Source organism: Balaenoptera acutorostrata, chromosome 3, assembly GCF_949987535.1.
Source record: "Balaenoptera acutorostrata chromosome 3, mBalAcu1.1, whole genome shotgun sequence".
NCBI lineage: Eukaryota > Metazoa > Chordata > Mammalia > Artiodactyla > Balaenopteridae > Balaenoptera > Balaenoptera acutorostrata.
In genome coordinates, this window is record NC_080066.1 from 80478854 (window position 1) to 80504354 (window position 25501).

General features: G+C 38.9%; 2 protein-coding genes across 8 annotated transcripts in view; one reads left to right on the top strand and one right to left on the bottom strand.

Annotated features, from left to right (window-relative positions):
* MNS1 (meiosis specific nuclear structural 1) overlaps positions 1-16819 on the top strand; it is a 94245-nt gene extending 77426 nt beyond the window's left edge. For both annotated transcript variants that reach the window (XM_057542206.1, XM_057542205.1), the window contains 3 exons: positions 2864-3121; positions 8792-8917; positions 16132-16819. In XM_057542206.1, the coding sequence (XP_057398189.1) occupies positions 2864-3121; positions 8792-8917; positions 16132-16224 (477 nt within the window). In that variant the 3' untranslated portion in view covers positions 16225-16819. The remainder of the gene's footprint in view (positions 1-2863; positions 3122-8791; positions 8918-16131) is intronic.
* Positions 16820-16870: 51 nt separating this feature from the next.
* Positions 16871-25501, bottom strand: part of TEX9 (testis expressed 9) — a 261325-nt gene continuing 252694 nt past the window's right edge. For 4 of the 6 annotated variants that reach the window (XM_057542209.1, XM_057542208.1, XM_057542210.1 and 1 more), the window contains 2 exons: positions 17724-17858; positions 16871-17135 (listed from right to left, as the gene is read on the bottom strand). In XM_057542209.1, the coding sequence (XP_057398192.1) occupies positions 17061-17135; positions 17724-17858 (210 nt within the window). In that variant the 3' untranslated portion in view covers positions 16871-17060. The remainder of the gene's footprint in view (positions 17136-17723; positions 17859-25501) is intronic. The other 2 variants (XM_057542212.1, XM_057542211.1) reach the window with 1 other exon arrangement.

Sequence of the window (25501 nt, forward strand, 5' to 3'; positions counted from 1 at the left end):
AATAATAAAGATATAAGTAGAAATAAACCAAAAATCAGGAGAACACATTAGCATTTATTAATCCAGTTGCTTAATATTGGGGGGAAAAAGATTTTACTCTGGCAAAACATAATAAAGAAAAAAAGGTGAAAACAAAATTTGAAGGAATAAAGGGTCTATTAAGAGAGTAGATTAGAAAAATAGTGAAAAGTTATTCAATTATCTACTAATAAAACGAAAAGCTCAATGGCACAATTTTCTGCATTAAAAATACAGTGATTTCAAAAAATGTAGAAAAACTAAACAAAATAAGATTATTAAGGATATTTCCTCTATCACAAGACTTTCGTGCCCTGCCTCACATCTTCTCAGTCTCACCTCTGATTTCAGTGACAGCTGTGGGGAACAGTTGTGAGGGCTTAGACGGACTCTGTGCTGACGGCTTCCTAAAGTGTAGGGGTGTGTGGGGGGGCAGGGAGGTAACATCCTCTGGGGCATCCCTCAACCCACAGTGGACAGAAATTGAGGGATAGATTCTTCTCTGCCTGGCGGCCTTTGGGAAGGTCCTAAAAGGTGCTCCATGCATTCCTCACAGGGTCCTGGCAGGATTAAGCCTCCGTTGTCTGAGGTGGTAACCAGCTCAGTGATGTACCCTTGTGTTGGCTTTTCTTCCTTCCTTGTTTTACTCTGTCCCTCACCACTGAGATTCCCTCCCTGGTAAAATATCTATATATAAGTCCTTGTTTAAGGCTCTGCTTTCAGAGGAGAACCCAGACTAAGATATCTCTAAAAAGTTTCCAGCTTCAGAGTAGTTTTACAGCAAATTACTTCAAACCTTCAGTGAACAGCTATTCCTCAAACCACATAATGGGTTTTAGAACACAGAAAAGGATGGAAAATTATACAGTTCATATTATGTAACTACATAATCCTGATCCAGACACATCAGAGTACATGAACACTTTTCCAGTTGAAAAAACATAATAAATGTTGTGTTGTTTTGCCAAACTCTTCCCTGTTCTTTAGCCAGATGTCTTCACCATTGGATTAAACTAAAATTTGTATGGGAGATGGTTGCCAGGCAGTGTCAACAGTTCATTTAGTTCAATATGTACTGAATTTCTCTGTGCAAAGTATTATGATAAGCTCTGGAGGAATTCAAAGCTAACTGACACAGCATCTCTGCCTTAAGTGAGCCTTTGACTTCTATGAAATATATGGCAAATAAACACAAACTATATATTATAAAATCACTACATGCCCAGCATCCCAAAGGAAAATAAGATATGCCATCTATGAATTTATTTTTAGTGAGGAGATGAGGCATGTATATATGGAATAAAATTAAATGATGGAACATTAAATGGTATAAGAGCTCACAAAGAGAAGTTTGAGTTAGAGTGATTAGAGAAGACTATGGAGGAGGTAGGATTTGAAAAGAGGATTAGATAGGATAAATGAAGAAAAAGAGGCTGAATGATCAATATAATGAACAAAGTTGCTGTAACTGATACTGCAGATTGGCTCACTTAAAACCCACTCCTATTCCTACCACATCCTACCCCGTTTTAAATTCGTTTGTCTTTATTATAAAGACTATAAAGTTAAAATTATATTTCTCTTCTTTTAGCTAGAATTCTTCATATGAACCATGTTATATGCAACAGTCATCACCCCCACTTCAAGGTGTGAAGATGGAAGTGAGCAAAATGAGATAGCAGTCAGAGTTACCATAGGCAGAGTTACCATAATAGGACTTGAGCAGTGGGAGGGCAGCTTGGTTCCCTGGCCTTCCTGGAAGTTCTGTATGCCACCTGATGGCCTATAGTAAATCCCTTATAGTTTGTGTTATCTGTAGGTAAGAACCTTGGCCATCTGGGTGTTGTTAAGGCAATATTTTGAATGCTTAGAAGATTCTGGCCTACCTGGAGCTTGTATTAGAATTGAGCGAAGTTGGTTAGATTAGCAAATGATTTAAAATTTACATCAGTCCTAACTGAATAGATAGATGATAAAGCAAAAATGGGTGATGACTGTAAAATTCTTTGTATTTTTTGAATTCTTTCATAATAAAATGTTGGGGAAATTAAACCTTATAGGAAAGGACTTTAACTGCTTCAGGTAAATTTGAATTTCCCTGAAATACTTCTGATTGTCATTGCTAGATTATTGTTCTGAAAAATATTTGTCAGTGATTTGAACGCAAGTTTCTAGAATGATTCATAGTTGGTACAAATTATACAGATGACAGATTTAATAAACTGAGATATGCAAAAAATTTTTATATCAGCTCTTCAAAGTTAATGCATTAATTCTGACTACAGAAACAAGGTGGTAAATATATATTAATTAAAATGTAAAATAAGTAATAGGAGGCAATCCAAGGGTAAATGTACTTTGTGTAACTATTAGTTTTTGGTATTTTTTAAAATTTATTTTTATTTATTTTTGGCTGTGTTGGGTCTTCGTTTCTGTGCGAGGGCTTTCTCTAGTTGTGGCAAGCGGGGGCCACTCTTCATCGCGGTGCGCAGGCCTCTCACTATCGTGGCCTCTCTTGTTGCGGAGCACAGGCTCCAGATGTGCAGGCTCAGTAGTTGTGGCTCACGGGCCTAGTTGCTCCGCGGCATGTGGGATCTTCCCAGACCAGGGCTCGAACCCGTGTCCCCTGCATTAGCAGGCAGATTCTCAACCACTGCGCCACCAGGGAAGCCCAACTATTAGTTTTTAAAGGATGGGGCAAAGTGTTATCTTGAAAAGGCTTAATTTTTCAGTTTTATTTCATATTGTAACACTAAGCTTAATCAAACTCTGTCCTACCCTATCTTTATAAATCTGCTGTAAAGAAATAGTTACTGAATTAACTTTTATATGTATTGTGATTTAGGAAGAAGCAGAAGAGAAATTGAGAAAGCAAAAGGAGTTGAAGCAAAATTTTATGGAACAAATGGCCTTGAAGGAACTAGTACTTCAGGCTGCAAAAGAGGAAGAGGAGATCTTTAGAAAAGCTATGCTGGCGAAATTTGCTGAGGATGATCGAATAGAATTAATGAATGCTCAGAAGCAAAGAATGAAGCAACTAGAACACAAGAGGGCTGTGGAAAAACTTATTGAAGAGCGTCGCAACCAGTTCCTTGCAGACAAAGTAAGGAAAAGTATTTTGGGCTTTTTTTTTGGTAATTATTGAATAGCAACCAGCTAATTTATTTATCCACTAAACATTTAACTGAGAACCGTTTATGTGCCAGGTGTTAGATATCCATTTACTAATCATATGATATATAAATTTTCTGACCACTTGTTAATCAATGAATCTAGAAAATATTTATTGATGCTTTCTGTGTGTTAGACATTGGTTGGTGTTGAGAACACAAAGATATATAAGACTAAGTCCATATCATCTATGAGTTTTTGGTGTTGGTTAAGAAAAACACATTAAAAACAATGATTATAAAGATATATCAGGTGCATGTGGTGATAATTATACAGACATGGACATCTTGGTATGGCAGAGAGGAGACAGATCATGAATGCCCTGGCTGCTATTTTAATGGTGGACTTTATCCAGGGAGACCCACTGAAGAATTAAGAAAGCTACATGATAAGATCTGCACTTGGAAAGATGACTCAGGTAGCAATGTTGAGGACAGATGTGAGGGGAGTAAGACCAGAGACAGGAAGATCAGTAAGGAAGTTATTATAGTTATCCCGGTGATAGGTGATGAAAACCCATGTGAACAGAGAAGGGATCCATCTGTGAGGTGTTAGGAAGGTAGAGTTGATGGGGCTTGGTGACCAATTAGTTCTGGAGAGTTGAGAGAAGAATTAGGCCACTACTAATAAATAATGCTATTATGTACTTCCATCTTCAGTGAGTGGTGGGTGATGTGCTACAGAAAGAGTATGTACAAAGAAAAACAGATTTTGAGGGAGTGGAGTATATAATTCCATTTTGTCCACATTGATTTTGAGGCCCAGGGGAAGATTTCTTAGCTGGAAGTGTGGATTTAAGAATTGGTGAGGAAACTAGGTTTGTGACTTTGGACACATTGAGTTGTCTATTTGTGTTTCATCTGTAAAACTGAAATAATACTTTAAGAACCAAATAAGAAAATGTGTAAGTGTTTTGAAAAGATAAAGAGCTCTAAATATGAAAAGTACAGATTAGGCATATGGCAAATATTTTTAAGTAGTAATAGAAGTGGTAGTAATAATAACTAACATTTATTGAGCATTTTCATATGTCATTCACTATTCTATACTCATTAAAAGCAAAGTAATAACTTTTAACTTTCAACCCTGTGAGTTAGGTACTATTACTACCCCCATTTTAAAGATGTGGAAACTAAGGCATAGAGAGATTATATGTATTGCCTAAGGTTTCACAGCAAGTAAGTGGCAGAGCTGGGATTATTAAATTAATATCATAATGCTGATCTTTCCTGCATGGGTAGACAAAAAGAAATCTCAAGATATTCTTATAATCAACAGATACTGATCTGCTAGGCATTCTGCTGAGTGTTGGTGAGGGAACCAAAGCAAATAAAAGCTCATTCTGGTAGCTTCTAATCTAGCAAAAGAAAATAATGTCTAGATACCCAAAAGACTCGACTATATATAGCACTATATTAAGAATATATTTCTTAAATGTACAATGTAAACATTTGTAGAATGTGGTAGTGTGGGATTTACTAGTGTGCAATACCTTTACGACAGAACTATGTGGATTTATCTGGAAATACATACAAAATGAATAAAAGAAGACAGAGGAAGGCTATTCCAAGTTGGCAGCATATGGAATTATCAAGTGGAGAAACCTGAATAATAGGCAGAGGAGTTTGGACATGATACAGTAGAAACTGGTTATCATAATATGGTCTTTAACAAGAGGAGAAAGTAGTAATTTAAGAGTGAAGAGAGGAGGACCTGGAATATAGGTTAACAGAGCAGTGGAAGGAGAGAGAAAGGGGAGAGTTTAAATATTTTTAAAGGAAGAATAGATGAGACTTGTATGATTTTTTTGGACCATATAAGGTAGAGTGGAGGAAGGAGTCAAAATAACTCTCAAAGTTTCAAACATGAGAAACTCAAGGAATACAAGTGCTGTTATATTCTGAATTGGAGCAAAAAGATATAATGACTTCATTTTTAGTGATACTGAGTTTGAAATAGAAACGCAAGTTGAAAAGTCCTGAAGGCAGTTGAACAGAAGAAGAAAACTTAGGTCAAGTATTCTTAGACAAGCATTTCTGTCATTAAGTAGCACAGAGAGTTTCAAACTAAGATGATTCTTCCAAATAATATATTATAATGAGAAACAATCAGAGGGCCAGTGACTGAGACTTGGAGAACATTCTAGTTAGGAGGTGGAAGTAGTAGAAAAAATTGCCAAGACCAAGAAATGGTCAGAAAGATAAGAGAATCTGGAAGTCACAGAAAACCAAGAGAGATCAGCTCTTTTGACTGCTGCAATGACGTGTTGGGAGACTTGGGGTTCAATTTTTGGCTTTCCTCTATACTTAATCAACTCACGGTGTAGTTCTTTTTTTAAAAAAATATTTATGTATTTATTTATGTTGGCTGTGTCAGGTCTTAGTTGCGGCATGCGGGATCTTTCGTTGTGGCGTGCAAGCTCTCCGTTGCGGCGCCTGGGCTTCTCGCTAGTTGTGGAGTGCAGGCTTCTCTCTAGTTGTGGCCCACGGGCTTAGTTGCCCCGCAGCATGTGGGATCTTAGTTCCCTGACCAGGGATTGAACCCACGTCCCCTGCATTGGAAGGCGGATTCTTAACCACTGGACCACCGGGAAAGTCCCCTCATGCTGTAGTTCTTTTGCCATATTTCCAGATGCCTAAAGGACACAGTTGGAAATCTTGTGGGTGCCTTAGAATTTAGGTTTCCCAAAGTGAATGTAGCAGACAGACCTTCTCCAATTTCTGTAGCCTCAATCTTGGTTAAAGACAGGCTTGGGTGACTGAGTGAATATGCTATCACCTTGGAATCATTCCTGGACTCTTCCTGTTTCTTACCTAATAATTTTTAGTCAGCCATCAAATCCTATTGATTCCACCTCAACAATCCTATTGATTCCACCTCATAAATTCAGTTTCTTTTCTCCATAACTTAATTTAGACATTCAGTATCATTCTGTGGACTACTGAAATTGACTTATAATTGGTCTCCTTGTGGCATCTGCTACCAGTTAGCAAGGTATAAAAAAAAATCTCATTATGTCCTCCTCCTGCTTAACTTAAGTGGATTCCTACTGGATAAAACTTCAATTCCGTAGCTTTGATATAAACCAACCATTATCTACTGTAACCTTTAAGGGAGATAATTACCTATAAAGCACCTAGCATTTTGCCTGGTCAGAGCAAAGGGATCAAGGAGACTGAAAATTAAAAGGATTTTGAAATTGACCAGAAAGCTTTGAATACTCCTTGTCTAGAAAGAGGTAGAACCAGTGACTGTGACTGTCCTATCTCATGGCTTACAGAGCTAATCTGAAAGCTATTGGAAAAGTTAGCAAGACAGCTGTAAATGGAAGAAATCTGAAAATATTACCTAAAGCATAAATACTTTTACAAAAAATTTGTATCTTAATTTTTTTTTTTAATTGTAAATGTTCCCAATATGAAGCTGTGGGCTTAGTTTTAAGTATCAGTGAGATTGGGTCACATTTCTATTCTGGTCCAAGGGCAAGGATGAATTTTCATGATCATAGAATCATGAATCCATTCTATTACACAATCATATAAGGCTCTTTTTTTTTTTTGTCCTCATGAACAAATTGGTTTCATACCTTTCTAAAATATTTACCCTAATTAACTATAAAAATGTTTTTTAGGATGAACAGTTAATGTGGTCTACCACATCCTAAGAAGGGAAATCCTGTATTACACCCAAATTAGAGCCCATATATATCACTGGACAAAAATCTAATGAGTGAGTTTTTCTCATAACATTATAGAACTTCTTGGACCTCCCTATTGTAAGGAATAGATCAGTTAGGATGATGCTTGGCTACAAGTAGTCTCAAATTAACAGTGGCTTAGTAGATGGTTTACTATTCCCTCACATGAAAGTCTAGAAATTGAGGCTTTATTCACAGTCTTCAGGAACCCACGCTCCTTCTAGCTTTTCGTTATGGCTTCTGTAGGATATAGCCATCATCTTCATGGTTTAAATTAGATCTTCAACCTTCATATCCATGTTTCAAGCAGCAGATGGAAGAAGTGCAGAAGGGACAAAGGATATAAGATTGAATCCTGGAAACTGCCATCTGACACTTTTGCTTATATTCCATTGGCAAAATCCGGGTCCTGTTGTGACCACATTTGACCCTAAAGGAGCCTTAGAAATGTAGTCTAAAAAAAAATTCAGGTATAGTGATTCTATGGTAAACTCTATTACCCTGTTTCATCTTAGAGATAAAATAATTAAGACCAACTCAACCCTTTGATTCAGTAGCAACATGGGTGAAAGTGTAAGTCTTTTCTCAATTAACTGTCAGTGATACTTCTAATTCTGTGATACAAATGAATCTGACATGACAGTAGACAAAATATTCTCCTGAGAAGCAATTCCAGGTTTAACTGGCATTGGATATGGCTGTGTCCTAGCATTCTTCTGTATTTTCATTCAATAACTTTAAAGAGGTTATATAGAAGCTTGCCTCTCACTGTAGCAAAAAAGACAGATATCCTGCTTGCTGGTTTACATGACTTAAACTAGTGATTTCAAAGAAAAGTTTAGCATTAATACTACTTTAAAGTAATTCTTGGCAGAAATTCATCAATGTTTTTTCAGTGGTCTGCCTTTAGTATCCTTCCCTATCCAATAGGACTATTTGGATATATTTCCTTAAGAGTTCTTTTAACCTCTAAAACGTGTTAAAGCTAGTCATCTTGTCCATATTTATATGGCACAGAAGCTTGGTGTGGTTGCCTATCAGACTTTTGTTTGTTTATTTATTTTTGGCTGTGTTGGGTCTTTGTTGCGGCGAGTGGGGGCTATTCTTCGTTGTGGTGTGCTGGCTTCTCACTGCGGTGGCTTCTCGTTGCAGAGCAGGGCTCTTAGGCACGCAGGCTTCAGTAGCTGTGGCTCACGGGCTCTAGAGTGCAGGCTCAGTAGTTGTGGCGCAGGGGCTTAGTTGCTCCGTGGCATGTGGGATCCTCCTGGACCAGGGCTCAAACCCATGTCCCCTGCATTGGCAGGCGGATTCTTAACCACTGTGCCAGCAGGGAAGTCCCTGTATCAGAACTCTTGCCTGAGAAATACTGGTTCTCCTGTTGGAACTCTTGCTGTTACTCTTGTGCTTCATACAGGCTTTACAAAACTTTATATGGCAGTACTTATCTTTTAGATATCCCTATTCTGTTTTATCTACCTTTTTTTTCGTCTTACACTGTAAGCTGCTTTCAGTACCTGAAGTATGATAAGCATGCAATAAATATTTGTTGAATTAATTAGGAAATCATTTCTTTGAATCTTTTTTCCTTGGTAATGAAGATACTTGTCCTAAAAATATGTACTTGCCTCCCTAAAATCCCAGGCATAACTGGGATTTTTCTTGTAACTTTAAAGAAATAGTGACTATAATATATACATATATATGTGTGTGTGTGTGTGTGTATATATATATATATATATATATATATATATATATATATATATATATAGTGTAAAAGATATATATTATCTAGTACCTATCAGTTTTATCTAATTTACTGCAAGAGTAAATTAGACAAATTTATTGGACAAATTCTTAGTTTAATGTGTTTTGTGACAATAAAATAAATTTTATTTATATTTCCAGCAACGTGAACTGGAGGAATGGCAGTTGCAGCAAAGAAGGCAAGGATGTATTAATGAAATTATTGAAGAAGAAAGACTAAAACTTCTCAAAGAACATGCTACAAAATTACTAGGATATCTCCCTAAAGTAAGTGACATTTAACACATAACCTCTAATAGTGGGGAAAAAAACATGGTATTAAGATTTCGGGGGGAAACTGAAGATGGCAGAGTAGAAGGACGTGCGCTCACTCCCTCTTGTGAGAGCACCAGAATCACAACTAACTGCTGAACAGTCATCAACAGGAAGACACTGGAACTCACCAAAAAAGATACCCCACATCCAAAGACAAAGGAGAAGCCACAATGAGATGGTTGGAGGGGTGCAATCACAGTAAAATCAAATCCCTTAACTGCAGGGTGGGTGATTCACAAACTGGAGAACACTTATACCATAGGAGTCCACCCACTGCAGTGAAGGTTCTGAGCCCCACGTCAGGCTACCCAACCTGGGGGTCCGGCAATGGGAGGAGGAATTCCTAGAGAATCAGACTTTGAAGGCTAGCGGGAATTGATTGCAGGACTTCGACAGGACTGGGGGAAACAGAGACTCCACACTTGGAGGGCACATACAAAGTAGTGTGTGCATCAGGACCCAGGGGGAAGGAGCAGTGACCCCATAGGAGACTGAACCAGACCTACCTGCTAGTGTTGGAGGGTCTCCTGCAGAGGTGTGAGTTTGGGGGCTGTGGCTCACCGTGGGGACCAGGACACTGGCAGCAGAAGTTCTAGGAAGTACTCCTTGGCATGAGCCCTCCTGGAGTCCACCATTAGCCCCACCAAAGAGCCTGCAGGCTCCAGTGCTGGGTCACCTCAGGCCAAACGACCAACAGGGAGGGAACTCAGCCCCACCCATCAGCAGACAAGTGGATTAAAGTTTTACTGAGTTCTGCCCACCAGAGCAACACCCAGCTCTACCCACTACCAGTCCCTCCCATCAAGCCTCTTAGATAGCCTCATCCACCAGAGGGCAGACAGCAGAAGCAAAAACTACAATCCTGCAGCCTGTGGAAGGGAAACCACATTCACAGAAAGACAGACAAAATGAAAAGGCAGAGAACTATGTACCAGATGAAGGAACAAGATAAAACCCCAGAAAGACAACTAAATGAAGTGAAGATAGGCAACTTTCCAGAAAAAGGATTCAGAATATTGATAATGAAGATGATCCAGGATCTCAGAAAAAGAATGGAGGCAAAGGTTGAGAAGATGCAAGAAATGTTTAACAAAGACCTAGAAGAATTAAAGAACAAACACCTAAAAGAATTAAAGAACAAACAAACAGAGATGAACAATACAATAACTGAAATGAAAAATACACTAGAAGGAATCAATAGCACAATAACTGAGGCAGGAGAACGGATAACTAACCTGGAAGACAGAATGGTAGAATTCACTGCCGCAGAACAGGATAAAGAAAAAAGAATGAAAAGAAATGAAGACTGCCTCAGAGACCTCTGGGACAACATTAAACGCACCAACATTTGCATTGTAGGGGTCCCAGGAGGAGAAGAGAGAGAGAAAGGACCAGAGAAAATATCTAAAGAGATTACAGTCAAAAATTTCCCTAACATGGGAAAGGAAATAGCTGCCCAAGTCCAGGAAGCGCAGAGAGTCCCAGGCAGGATAAACCCAAGGAGAAACACGTCAAGACACATAGTAATCAAACTGACAAAAATTGAAGACAGAGAAAAATTATTAAAAGCAACAAGGGAAAAACGACAAATAACATACAAGGGAACTCCCATAAGGTTAACAGCTGATTTCTCAGCAGAAACTCTACAAGCCAGAAGGGAGTGGCATGATATATTTAAAGTGATGAAAGGGAAAAACCTACAACCAAGATTACTCTACCCAGCAAGGATCTCATTCAGATTCAATGGAGAAATCAAAAGTTGTACAGACAAGCAAAAGCTAAATGAATTCAGCACCACCAAACCAGCTCTACAACAAATGCTAAAGGAACTTCTCTAAGTGGGAAACACCAGAGAAGGAAAGGACCTACAAAAACAAACCCAAAACAATTAAGAAAATGGTAATAGGAACATAAATATCAATAATTACCTTAAACGTGAATGGATTCAATGCTCCAACGAAAAGACACAGCTTGCTGAATGGATAAAAAACAAGACCCATATATATGCTGTCTACAGGTGACCCACTTCAGACCTAGGGACACATACAGACTGAAAGTGAGGGGATTGAAAAAGATATTCCATGCAAATGGAAATCAAAAGAAAGCTGGAATAGCAATTCTCATATTAGATAAAATAGACTTTAAATTGAAGAATGTTACAAGAGACAAGGACACTACATAATGATCAAGGGATCAATCCAAGAAGAAGATATAACAATTATAAATATATATGCACCCAAAATAGGAGCACCTCAATACAGAAGGCAAATGCTAAGAGCTCTAAAAGAGGAAATCAACAGTAACACAATAATAGTGGGGGACTTTAACCACCTCACTTACACCAATGGACAGATTATGCAGACAGAAAATTAATAAGGAAACAAAAGCTTTAAATGACACAATAGACCAGATAGATTTGATATTTATAGGACATTCCACCTGAAAACAGCAGATTACACTTTCTTCTCAAGTGCACACGGAATATTCTCCAGGATAGATGACATCTTGGGTCACAAATCAAGCCTCTGTAAATTTAAGAAAACTGCAATCATATCAAGCATCTTTTCCGACCACGACGCTATGAGATTAGGAATCAATTCCAGAGGAAAAAACGTAAAAAACACAAACACATGTAGGTTAAGCAATACGTTACTAAATAACCAAGAGATCACTGAAGAAATCAAAGAGGAAATCAAAAAATACCTAGAGACAAATGACGACGAAAACATGATGATCCAAAACCTATGGGATGCAGCAAAAGCAATTCTAAGAGGGAAGTTTATAGCAATACAAGCCTACCTCAAGAAACAAGAAAAATCTCAAATAAACAATCTAACCTTACACCTAAAGGAACTAGAGAAAGAAGACCAAACAAAACCCAAAGTTAGTAGAAGGAAAGAAATAATAAAGGTCAGAGCAGAAATAAATGTAATAGAAACAAAGAAAACAATAGCAAAGATCAATAAAACTAAAAGCTGGTTCTTTGAGAAGATAAACAAAATTGATAAACCTTTAGCCAGACTCATCAAGAAAAAGGGAGAGGATTCAAATCAATAAAATTGGAAATGAAAAAGGAGAAGTGACAACGGACACCACAGAAATACAAAGCATCCTAAGAGACTACTACAAGCAACTCTATGCCAATAAAATGGACTACCTGGAAGAAATGGACAAATTCTTAGAAAGGTATAACCTTCCAAGACTGAACCAGGAAGAAATAGAAAATATGAACAGACCAATCACAAGTAATGAAATTGAAACTGTGATTAAAAATCTTCCAACCAACAAAATTCCAGGACCAGATGGCTTCACAGGTGAATTCTATTAAACATTTAGAGAAGAGCTAACACACATCCTTCTCAAATTTTCTAAAAAGTTGCAGAGGAATGAATGCTCCAAACTCATACTACGAGGCCACCATCACACTGATACCAAAACTTGACAAAGATACTACCAAAAAAGAAAATTACAGACCAATATCACTGATGAATATAGATGCAAAAATCCTCAACAAAATACTAGCAAACAGAATCCAACAACACATTAAAAGGATCATACACCATGATCAAATGGGATTTATCCCAGGAATGCAAGGATTCTTCAATCAATGTGATAACACCATATTAACAAATTAAAAAATAAAAACCATATGATCATCTCAATAGATGCAGAAAAAGCTTTTGACAAAATTCAACACCCATTTATGATAAAGAGTCTCCAGAAAGTGGGCATAGAGGGAACCTACCTCAACATAGTAAAGACCATATACGACAAACCCACAGCAGACATCATTCTCAGTGGTCAAAAACTGAAACCATTTCCACTAAGATCAGGAACAAGACAAGGATGTCCACTCTCGCCACTATCATTCAATATTATTTTGGAACTCCTAGCCACGGCAATCAGAGAAGAAAAAGAAAAGGAATACAAATTGGAAAAGATGACGTAAAACTGTCACTGTTTGCAGATGATATGATACTATACATAGATAATCCTTCAGATGCCACCAGAAAACTAGAGCTAATCAATGAATTTGGTAAAGTTGCAGGATACAAAATTAATGCACAGAAATCTCTTGCATTCCTATACACTAACAATGAAAGACCAGAAAGAGAAATTAAGGAAACAATCCCATTCACCATTGCAGCAAAAAGAATAAAATACCTAGGAATAAACCTACCCAAGGAGACAAAAGACCTGTACTCTGAAAACTATGAGATGCTGATGAAAGAAATAAAAGATGAGACAAACAGATGGAGAGATATACCATGTTCTTGGATTGGAAGAATCACTATTTTGAAAATGACTCTACTACCCAAAGCAATCTACAGATTCAATGCAATCCCTATCAAAGTACCAATGGCATTTTTTACAGAACTAGAACAAAAAATCTTAAAATTTGTATGGAGACACAAAAGACCCCGAATAGCCAAAGCAATCTTGAGGGAAAAAAAATGGAGCTGGTGGAATCAGACTCCCTGACTTCAGACTATACTACAAAGCTACAGTAATCAAGACAATATAGTACTGGCACAAAAACAAATATAGATCAATGGAACAGGATAGAAAGCCCAGAGATAAAACCACACACCTATGGTCAACTAATCTATGACAAAGGAGGCAAGGATATACAATGGGGAAAAGACAGTCTGCAATAAGTGGTGCTGCAAAAACTGGACAGCTACATGTAAAAGGATGAAATTAGAACACCATACACAAAAACAAACTCAAAATGGATTAAAGACCTAAATGTAAGGCCAGACACTATAAAACTCTTAGAGGAAAACATAGGCAGAACACTCTTTGACATAAATCACAGCAAGATATTTTTTGACTCATCTCCTAGAGTAATGGAAATAAAAACAAAAATAAACAAATGGGACCTAATGAAACTTAAAAGCTTTTGCACAGCAAAGGAAACTATAAACACGATGAAAATGAATCAGTGGACAAAGGATTAATCTCCAAAATATATAAACAGCTTATGCAGCTCAATATTAAGAAAACAATCCAATGAAATAATGGGCAGAAGACCTAAATAGACATTTCTCCAAAGAAGACATACAGATGGCCAAGAGGCACATGAAGAGCTGCTCAACATCACTAATTATTAGAGAAATGCAAATCAAAACTACAATGAGGCATCACCTCACACTGGTCAGAATGGCCATCTTCAAAAAATCTACAAACAGTAAATGCTGGAGAGGGTGTGGAGAAAAGGGAACCCTCTTGCACTGTTGGTGGGAATGTAAATTGATACAGCCACTATGGAGAACAGTATGGAGGTTCCTTAAAAAACTAAAAATAGAATTACCATATGACCCAGCAATCCCACTACTGGGCATATACCCAGAGAAAACCATAATTCAAAAAGACATATGCACCCCAGTGTTCATTGCAGCACTGTTTACAATAGCCAGGCCATGGAAGCAACCTAAATGCCCATTGACAGATGAATGGATAAAGAAGATGTGGTATATACATACAATGGAATATTACTCAGCCATAAAAAGGAAGGAAATTGGGTTATTTGTAGTGACATGGATGGACCTAGAGACTGTCATACAGAGTGAAGTAAGTCAGAAAAAGAGAAACAAATATTGTATATTAATGCATATATGTGGAATCTAGAAAAATGGTACAGAAGAACCAGTTTGCAAGGCAGAAATAAGAGACACAGATGTAGAGAATAAACGTATGGACGGCAAGGAGGGAAAGTGGGGAGGGCGGGTTGTGGTAGTGGGATGATTCGGGAGATTGGGATTGACATATATACACTAATATTTATAGAATAGATAACTAATAAGAACCTGCTGTATAAAAAATATATATATTTCGGAGGGCCTGGGTTTCACTCACTTCTTACTGTTACAAATCAACAGTGTGATATGAGCCAGTAATTGAACATCTCCAAAATGAGAGAGTTGGTCTTGGCACATTCTATTAAATATGAGCTGGAATTATTGAATTTAAATTTTAGAGGTTCTTTTCTCCTCTTTCTGTGTAGGAAGTCTAAAACTATAGCAGTTCTGATAGTCTGGTGATACACAGGAAAACCTTGTAATTGGTATCAGTAGTCACAGATACATGCTTGAATTGAGTCTGAGACAGATCTGCTGTATAGCAGGAGGTTACATTATAACTAGGTAACCCTGGTTTTTAAAAGTACTTCCATCAGATAGCAAATTTTCATGTATGTCTGAAATATGTTGACTATAAAAATAACTGAGTTTCCTAGGCCACATAAACATCTGGACTCATGTAAATAAAATTTCCATCCTTCAAATATAGAAATTATGCCATTTGATACTGTATTCAATCAAAAGAATCAAATGTATATTTTGCTTAGTCAGTGCAAAGGCAGGAGAAAGAGAAATGTGAACACTTATTACCTGTCCATAGGACCTTATAGTAATAGACATGATTAATGAATACAAAATGATACATTAATGACAAAAGCCATATGGAATTGATAAATTTCATAAACTAGACTATAATTCTGGGAGAGTCTTAGGGTTTATATATTTGTGTAGCAAAGTAATTGTGGAAATGGGAGAGCCTGATGATAACCTAAAATGATTTTATCCTAGATCCTAGTGGCTCCAAATGACCTAAATTATTCTCTGGATTCTTAGAATAAGTAAATATTCAAGTTTAATTTTGTTTTAAAGGGATTAAGATTAGTTGGCTTAACTCCACACCTGGATTCTTTCCTGCAAGATTGAATGTTTGCTGATTAGACACAGAACTGAGGCAACAGCCAATCCCATGCATGAATCTGGCAAAGCTCAATCTCTTCACCCTGACCTCCCTCATATCATACTGTAGGGCTGTTTCAAAACAAGGGTAGAATATATAGTATGGATTAAATTAATTCCTATTCAGCCCATCAAAGCAGTAGTACTTGTAGTAATAAAGCAGAAGAGCCCAGATTCCTGACAAGTTCTAACACAGGATCTGGTAAATCAGGAAATCAGGTCAGGCTAAGAATATTTCGTATATATCGTCATAATTTCAGAAAAATTTTTTTCCTAAATATATTAAATAGATTTTGTTATCTGGGAAATAACTTTACAAATTTCATGTCTGTATATCTGTTAGCCTTAACGAACATTTAGTGAATTATTCTGGCATTCACAGTAACCCACAAAATATTTTTCTTGTAGGGAGTATTCAAAAAAGAGGATGATATTGATATGCTTGGTGAAGAGTTTAGAAAAGTATATCAGAAAAGGAGTGAAATTTGTGAAGAGAAGTGACATCATCAAAATTTGGTAAACCTGGATTCTTTTGTATGTTACCACTAGATGTCAGTGTAACTTCTGTTTTACAGTTCAGTGAGGGTAGGAATCCATTGTCTTTGGATTTTCTAAAACATCTCTATTTCATCATTTATAAACAATTATTTGTAAGAAAACATTTGTTTTTGATAAAAATTAAATTACTGAGTATTTTTTCACTGCAAAATTAATGGCAAAGTTGATTGCTTTTAATCAAACTATTGTTTTTGTACTAATAATTTGAAGATCTGAATTCTACACCACACTCCATATAGAGAAATATATATATATAAAATCAAACAACCCAGGAGACTAACCTCTCCATACCACTTCTATCTATGTTAGTGTCTTGGAACTTTACTTCCCTGATTTGGCCAGGGAAAACTTTACTTTTCTCCTCTCCCAGTAGACAGGAAACGAGTGAGGAATTTCAACGTGCTTTACTAGTGAATGCACTTAATTGTAAATAAGAACAGAAACAGTTTCTCTCGTATAAACATCATTTACAAACTAGAGTTACATCTCTAGAACATAAAATATTTTCTATTCAAGTGCAGTTGAAAAAGGGCTAGATGGTCATAAGAAAGATAACAATGAAAAGTTAAATTCCTATTGCTTTATTTTATAAAATATTTCCATTTTGTAATAATTAGATATAAATTTTACATACCCAGATCTACACAGGGAATTTGGAATTATTTTGATTTCATTATCAAGTATCTTCATTTCTTAGGGTAAAAATAACTCAAACCATTCATTACAACTTAAGTTAAATAAAGGGTATATCCACCATAGGTTAAAAAGTAGATCACTTATTAATTTCCCCATTCGAGTGCCTTCATAAATTCCTCTTCAGTGAAAGACAACATCTTGGCAGCTTCAATATGCATCTGTGTTTAAAAACAAATATTGTCTAATTTAGTGTTAAGAGTAGACCACAGAACAACAGGAAATTTATAAAAGTGTGTGTATAATATGCTATCAAATTAAGTTTTGTTGTAGGAATGTGTAATTCTAATTACAATAAATGTGACATTTTAGGTCAGCCTCTAAAAACCTTCGTTCACTGCTGGTATTGTACCAACCTGTTGAGAGAGCAATTCAATAATATTGTAATACCTAACCTTTGCAAAAAGGGACAGTGGCAAAGCCATGAATTCATATCCTCTTACCACTAGGTAACTCGTGTAGTGAACAGAACAAAAGTGGTTTGGAATCAGTTTTCACTCTTCAAGAGGCAAACTGATCCTCTAAGTTATTTTTATATATGGTATTTTCTTTAGTTAGGGAGTATCTGTATTATATTTACTAGTCCTATTTCCACATTTCTAATTTACTTGCATTGATGTATAGATAAAATTTTGTGACTAAGCATGTCAAAATAAACATATCTAAAGTAGAAATACTAAATATCTTAGTAGAAAGAGCCAAATAACATCTATGATTTATTTTAACTTTGTTTTTTAGGATAAACTCACCTTCTGCCTTTTTAAAACATCAATTAATTTTAACTGTTTCTTGAACCCTATCATTAATTCTCCTTTTTGTCTTTCTAGCTTCTTGTTTTCTGACTTTAACACTTCAATTTTTTTGTGTTCTTCATTTGCTATATCCTGCAAAAGGAAAAAAAAAATCCCATTTATTCTTTGCAGTATTTGAATGGAAAAAATTATACCAGCAATAAAAGCTGTTTTTAGTTTTTGCATTACTAAATTACTGTAACTTTGATAACTTTTAATGATGCTCACACCTCTAGCATTTTAAAAAATGTTTTTAAAATAACAACTCAGTTCTAATTCCAATAATGCCAAAGTAGCTTATATTTGAAGGCAGAGATGAGTAATCAGTAGTAAGCAGAAACTGGAGATGGTCATGATCCTTGAAAAAATGGAAGCATACTGGTTGAGAACCACATTCAGCTGGTTTCTGAGAGCACTTTTCAGTTCATCGGTTCACAGGGGACAGACCTGAAGCAAAAAGTATCAGTCTTATTGGGCTAAGGAACTGGACAGCAGGGCTGCCACGATGGTAGAAATGTCCAGGTGGGAAATCCCTCAAAATTTGCATACACAGTTCCCTCAAATCCTTGGCACCTAAATAACATGTGCAGGGTGAGACTCCTAGGAACCCATGAAAGGTAAAAGTTGTGGTCTAAAGAGCTGAGCAGAGAATTCAGCCACTGCCCATGATAAGGAAGACTGAGTTTGTAATCTTGGTAAAAATTAATTGGATGAGCTCTGCAGCAATTTGGACAATGGAGAAAAAGGACCAGTGAACTTTAAGACAAGTAAGTAGAAACTATTAAGTAGAGGAACATCTGGTACTTGGAAAAAATGTGAAAGGATGTCTTTCATGCAAAAAGGGAAATGATACCAGAAGGAAATCTGAATCTACATACACACACATTAAAAAAAAATGTATCAGAAATAGTAACATGTGGTAAATATTAGTAGAGTTTTTCGTTAAAAACTTCTCTTTAAAAGATAATTGACAGTGGGTTAGATTTTGTTGCCAAGATGGCAGAGTAAGACCCTGAGCTCAACTCCTCCCATGGGCACACCAAAATTACAACTATTTACAGAACAACTATTGATGAGAAAGACCTGAATCTAACAGAAAAGATCTTCTCCAACCAAGAATATAAAAAAGGAACCACAACAAGATAGGTAGAAGGAGTGGAGGTGCAGTATTGTCAAGACCCATACCCCAGATGGGCAACCCACAAACGGAGGATAATTACAATTACAGAGGTTCTCCCTAAGGAGCAATGGGTCTAACCCCCACATTAGGCTCCCCGGCCTGGGGGTCTTGTACTGGGAAGACAAGCCCCAGAATGTCTGGCTTTGAAGGCCAGTGGAGCTTACTTTCAGGAGACCCAGAGGGCTGTGGGAAATAGACAGTCCATTCTTAAAGGGTGTACACAAAATCTCACATGCTGCAGGACCCAGAGAAGAAGCAGTAATTTTTGAAAGGAGCCTGGTTCAGACCCACCTGCTAATCACCAAGAGGTAAGAGGCAACTGAAGCTCATCCTTGGGACATAGGCATTGGCAGCAGTCATTTGTGGGAGCCCATTCTATCACATGGACACTGATGCTGGGAAGCACCACTTCAGAATCCTCCTCTAGCTTATTAGCACTGGGACATGGCTCCACCCACCAGCCTGTCAGCACTAGTACTGGGAAGCCTCAGGCCAAGCAACTAGCTTGGGGGGGAACAAAGCCCCACTCACCACCAGCAGGCAGGCTACCTTAAGACCTCCTGAGCCTACAGCCACCTGGAACACAGCACAGCCCTGCCCACCAGAGGGCCCAGGACCCTGCCCCACACACAAGAGCAGAGGCACTAACCCCAGGATCCCCAGGCCTTGCAGCCAGAGACCCTGGGACCCAGCTCCACCCACCAGTGGGCCGACACCAGCCCAGGACCACCACAGCCTGCCATGGCAGGACCCAGCCCAGCCACCAGCACCGGGTGCCTCCCCACTGCTAGACCCTGGCCCCACCCACCAGCAGTCCAACACCACCTCTGAGACACCTTGGGACCCTTGGCAAGATTCAACACACTTTCATGATAAAAAACACTTAAAAAACAAGGAACAGAAGGATTCTACTTCAACATGATAAAAGCCATATACTGACAAGCCCACAGCTAACATCAAACTCAATGGTACAAGACTGAAAGCTTTCCCTCTAGGATCATAGACAAGACAAGGATGTTCACTTTTGTCACTTTTATCCAACACAGTACTGCAAGTTCTGGTCAGAGCAGCTAGGGAATAAAAATAAAAGGCACTCAAATCAAAAAGAAGGAAGATTATCTCTGTTCACAGATGACATTGTCTTGTATGTAGAAAACCTTATAGATTCCACAAGATTCCACAATTTATCCATCCGAATAAGTTAATTTGGCAAAGTTGCATGACATAGAATCAACACACACACAAAACCAGTTGTGTTTCTATATACTACTAATGAACATTCCTAAAAAGAAATTAAGAAAACAATTACAAATATAATACCATCAAAAAGAATAAAGTACTTAGGAATAAGAGTAACCAAGGAGGTGAAATGCTTTTACACTGAAAACTTCAAAACACTGCTGAAAGACATTTAAAGACAAACGAATGGAAGGATATTCTGTGGTCATAGACTGTAAGATGTCAATACTACCCAAAGAGATCTACAGATTCAGTATGATCTTTATCAAAACCCCAATGGCATTTTTACAGAAATAGATCCATGCTAATATTTATATGGAATCTCAAGGGAACACGAATAGTCAAACACTTTTAATGAATAACACAAGTTGAAGGTCTCACACTCCCCAATTTCAAAACTTATTACAAATCTATGGTAATCAAAATAGTGTAATACGGACATAAAGAAATATTTACCAATGTAATAAACAGCCCCCAAATAAACCCTTGCATATAAAGTCTAATGATTTTTGACAAGGATGCCAAGACCATTCACTAGGAAAAGATGGCCTCTTTAACAAATTGAGCTGGGAAGCTAGATATCTCCATGCATAGCAATGAAGCTGTACACCTACTTCATATCATATACAAAAATTAACTCAAATTTGGTCAAAGACCTACATGTAAACCCTAAAATTATAAACTATTAGAAGAAAATGTAGGGGAAATGATCATGACACTGGATTTGGTTGTGGATTCTTGGATATGAAACCAAAAGTACAGACAAACAAGGACATGGAAGCAACCTAAGTGTCCATCATCGGATGAATGGATAAAGATGTGGCACATATATACAATGGAATATTACTCAGCCATAAAAAGAAACGAAATTGAGTTATTTGTAGTGAAGTGGATGGAGAGTCTGTCATACAGAGTGAAGTAAGTCAGAAAGAGAAAACAAATAGAGTATGCTAACACATATATATGGAATCTAAGGAAAAACAAAAAAAGTCATGAAGAACCTAGTGGTAAGACGGGAAAAAAGACACAGACCTACTAGAGAATGGACTTGAGGATATGGGGAGGGGGAAGGGTAAGCTGTGACAAAGTGAGAGAGTGGCATGGACATATATACACTACCAAACGTAAAATAGATAGCTAGTGGGAAGCAACCGCGTAGCACAGGGAGATCAGCTCGGTGCTTTGTGACCACCTAGAGGGGTGGGATAGGGAGGGTGGGAGGGAGGGAGATGCAAGAGGGAAGAGATATGGGAACATATGTATATGTATAGCTGATTCACTTTGTTATAAAGCAGAAACTAACACACCATTGTAAAGCAATTATACTCCAATAAAGATGTTAAAAAAATAAAAAGTACAGGCAAACAAAAGAAAAAAATAGATAAATTGGATTACATCAAAGGACACAATCAACAGAGTGAAAAAGAAACTTACAGAAAATATTTGCATATCATATACCTGATAAAGAGTTAATATCCAGAATACAGAAATAACTCCTACAAATCAATAACAAAAACACAATCAATTAATAAATGGGCAAAGGGCTTGAATAGATAATTCTCCAGAAAAGATATACAAATGGCTAACAAGCACATGAAAAGGTGGTCAACATCACTAATATTTAGAGAGATTCAAATCAAAACCAGAATGAGATACCACCTAATAAACATAAGGATGACTACTATTTAAAAAAAAAGCAACACAAAATAACAAGTTGGCAAGGATATGGAAAAATTGGAACCCTTGTGCACTGTTGGTATGGATGTAAAACGGTGCAGCCACTATGGAAAAACAGTATGGTGGTTCCTCAGAAAGTTACGAATAGAATTACCATATGATCCAGCAATACCGCATCTAGGCAAATATCCAAAATAATTGAAAGCGGAGTCTTTAAGAGATACCTGTACACCCAAGTTCATATCAGCATTATTCACAATAGCCAAAAGGTGGAAGCAACCCAGGTTGCTTTATCCAATGAATGGATAAACAAAACCTGTTACATACATACAATGGAATATTCAGCCTTAAAAAGGAATGAAATTCTGATACATGCTACAACATGGATGAACCTTGAGAACATTATACTAAGTGAAATAAGCCAGTCACAAATCGTATATGATTCCACTTACATTAGGTACCTAGAGTAGTAAAAATCATAAAGATAGAAAGTAGAATTGTGGTTGCCAAGGATCAGGGAGAGGGGGATGGGGAATTATTTTTTAATGGACATAGGTTTTCAGTTTTTGCAAGATGAACAAGGAGTTCTGGAGTTTGGATACACAACAGTGTGAATGTATGTAACACTAGTGAACTGTACACTTTCAAAAATTAGGGTAAATTTTATGTGTAGTGTAATACAAAGGTTTTTTTTTTTAATTCAGAAAGTTCATTAACTCCTCAAAGCAAAAAAGTAACAATGTAGTGTGGAGTTTGTGTATAATAAATAAAATGGGAGTGGCTCGGAAGATGGCGGAAGAGTAAGACGCGGAGATCACCTTCCTTCCCACAGATACAGTAGAAATACATCTACACGTGGAACTGCTCCTACAGAACACCCACTGAACGCTGGCAGAAAACGTCCGACCTCCAAAAAGGCAAGAAACTCCCCCCGTACTTGGGTAGGGCAAAAGAAAAAAGAAATAACAGAGACAAAAGAATAGGGATGGCACCTGCACCAGTGGGAGGGAGCTGTGAAGGAGGAAAGGTTTCCACGCACTAGGAAGCCCCTTCGCGGGTGGAGACTGCGGGTGGCGGAGGGGGGAAGCTTTGGAGCCACGGAGGAGAGCGCAGCCACAGGGGTGCGGAGGGCAAAGCGGAGAGGTTCCCGCACAGAGGCTCGGCGCCGAGCAGCACTCACCAGCCCGAGAGGCTCGTCTGCTCAGCCGCCGGGGCGGGCGGGGCTGGGAGCTGAGGCTCGGGCTTCGGTCGGATAGCAGGGAGAGGACTGGGGCTGGCGGCGTGAACACAGCCTGAAGGGGTGAGCGCACCACAGCTAGCCGGGAGGGAGTCCGGGGAAAACGTCTGCAGCTGCCGAAGAGGCAAGAGACTTTTTCTTCCCTCTTTGTTTCCTGGTGTGCGAGGAGAGGGGATTCAGAGCACCGCCTAAACGAACTTCAGAGACTGGCGCGAGCCGCAGCTATCAGCGCGGACCCCACAGCAACAGGGGCGCAGAGGGAAAAACGGAGAGATTCCCGCACAGAGGCTCGGCGCCGAGTAGCACTCAGCAGCCCGAGAGGCTTGTCTGCTCACCCGCCGGGGCGGGCGGGGCTGGGAGCTGAGGCTCGGCTTCGGTCGGATCGCAGGGAGAGGACCGGGGTTGGCGGCGTGAACACAGCCTGAAGGGGTTGGCGCACCACAGCTAGCCGGGAGGGAGACCGGGAAAAGGTCTGCAGCTGCCGAAGAGGCAAGAGACTTTTTCTTGCCTCTTAGTTTCGCTGCGCGCAAGGAGAGGGGATTCAGAGCGCTGCCTAAACGAACTCCAGAGAAGGGCGCGAGCCGCGGCGATCAGCGCGGACCCCAGAGACGGGCGTGAGACGCTGGGGCTGCTGCTGCCGCCTCCAAAAAGCCTGTGTGTGAGCACAGGTCACTCTCCACACCGCCCCTCCCGGTAGCCTGTGCAGCCTGCCACTGCCAGGGTCCCGGGATCCGGGGACAACATCCCCGGGAGAACGCACGGCGCGCCTCAGGCTGGTGCAACATCACGCCGGCCTCTGATGCTGCAGGCTCGCCCCGCCTCCTCTGTACCCCTCCCTCCCCGCGGCCTGGGTGAGCCAGAGCCCCCGAAGCAGCTGCTCCTTTAACCCCATCCTGTCTGGGCGGGGAACAGACGCCCTCAGGCGACCTACACGCAGAGGAGGGTCCAAATCCAAAGCTGAACCCCAGGAGCTGTGCGAACAGGGAAGAGAAGGGGAAATCTCTCCCAGCAGCCTCAGAAGCAGCGGATTAAAGCTCCACAAACAACTTGATGTGCCTGCCTCTGTTGAATACCTGAATAGACAACGAATCAGCCCAAATTCAGGAGGTGGACTTTGGGAGCAGGAGATATTAATTTTTCTCCTTTTCCTTTTTTTTTTTGTGAGTGTATATGTATATGCTTCTGGGTGAGATTTTGTCTGTATAGCTTTGCTTTACAATAGCTTTATTTTACTTCACTATATTATAGCCTCTTTCTTTCTTTCTTTCTATTTTTTCTCCCTTTTACTCTGAGCCGTGTGGACGAAAGGCTCTTGGTGCTCCAGCCAGGCATCAGGGCCGTGCCTCTGAGGTGGGAGAGCCAACTTCAGAACACTGGTCCACAAGAGACCTCTCAGCTCCACGTAATACCAAACGGCAAAAATCTCCCAGAGATCTCCATCTCAACATCAAGACCCAGCTTCACCCAACGACCAGCAAGCTACAGTGCTGGACACCCTATGCCAAACAACTAGCTAGACAGGAACACAACCCCATCCATTAGCAGAGAGGCTGCCTAAAATCATAATAAGGCCACAAACTCCCCAAAATACACCACCAGACGTGGACGTGCCCACCAGAAAGACAAGATCTAGCCTCATCCACCAGAACTCAGGCACTAGTTCCCTCCACCAGGAAGCCTACACAACCCACTGAACCAACCTTAGCCACTGGGGACAGATACCAAAAACAACGGGAACTACGAACCTGCAGCCTGTGAAAAGGAGACCCCAAACACAGTAAGATAGGCAAAATGAGACGACAGAAAAACACACAACAGATGAAGGAGCAGGCTCAAAACACACTGGACTTAACAAATGAAGAGGAAATAGGTAGTCTACCTGAAAAAGAATTCAGAATAATGATAGTAAGGATGATCCAAAATCTTGGAAATAGAATAGACAAAATGCAAGAAACATTTAACAAGGATGTAGAAGAACTAAAGAAGAACCAAGCAATGATGAAGAACACAATAAATGAAATTAAAAATACTCTAGATGGGATCAATAGTAGAATAACTGAGGCAGAAGAAAGGATAAGTGACCTGGAAGATAAAATGGTGGAAATAACTACTACAGAGCAGGATAAAGAAAAAAGAATGAAAAGAACTGAGGACAGTCTCAGGGACCTCTGGGACAACATTAAACGTGCCAACATTCGAATTATAGGGGTACCAGAAAAAGAAGAGAAAAAGAAAGGGACTGAGAAAATTTTTGAAGAGATTATAGTTGAAAACTTCCCTAATATGGGAAAGGAAATAGTTAATCAAGTCCTGGAAGCACAGAGAGTCCCATACAGGATAAACCCAAGGAGGAACACGCCAAGACACATATTAATCAAACTGTCAAAAATTAAATATAAGGAA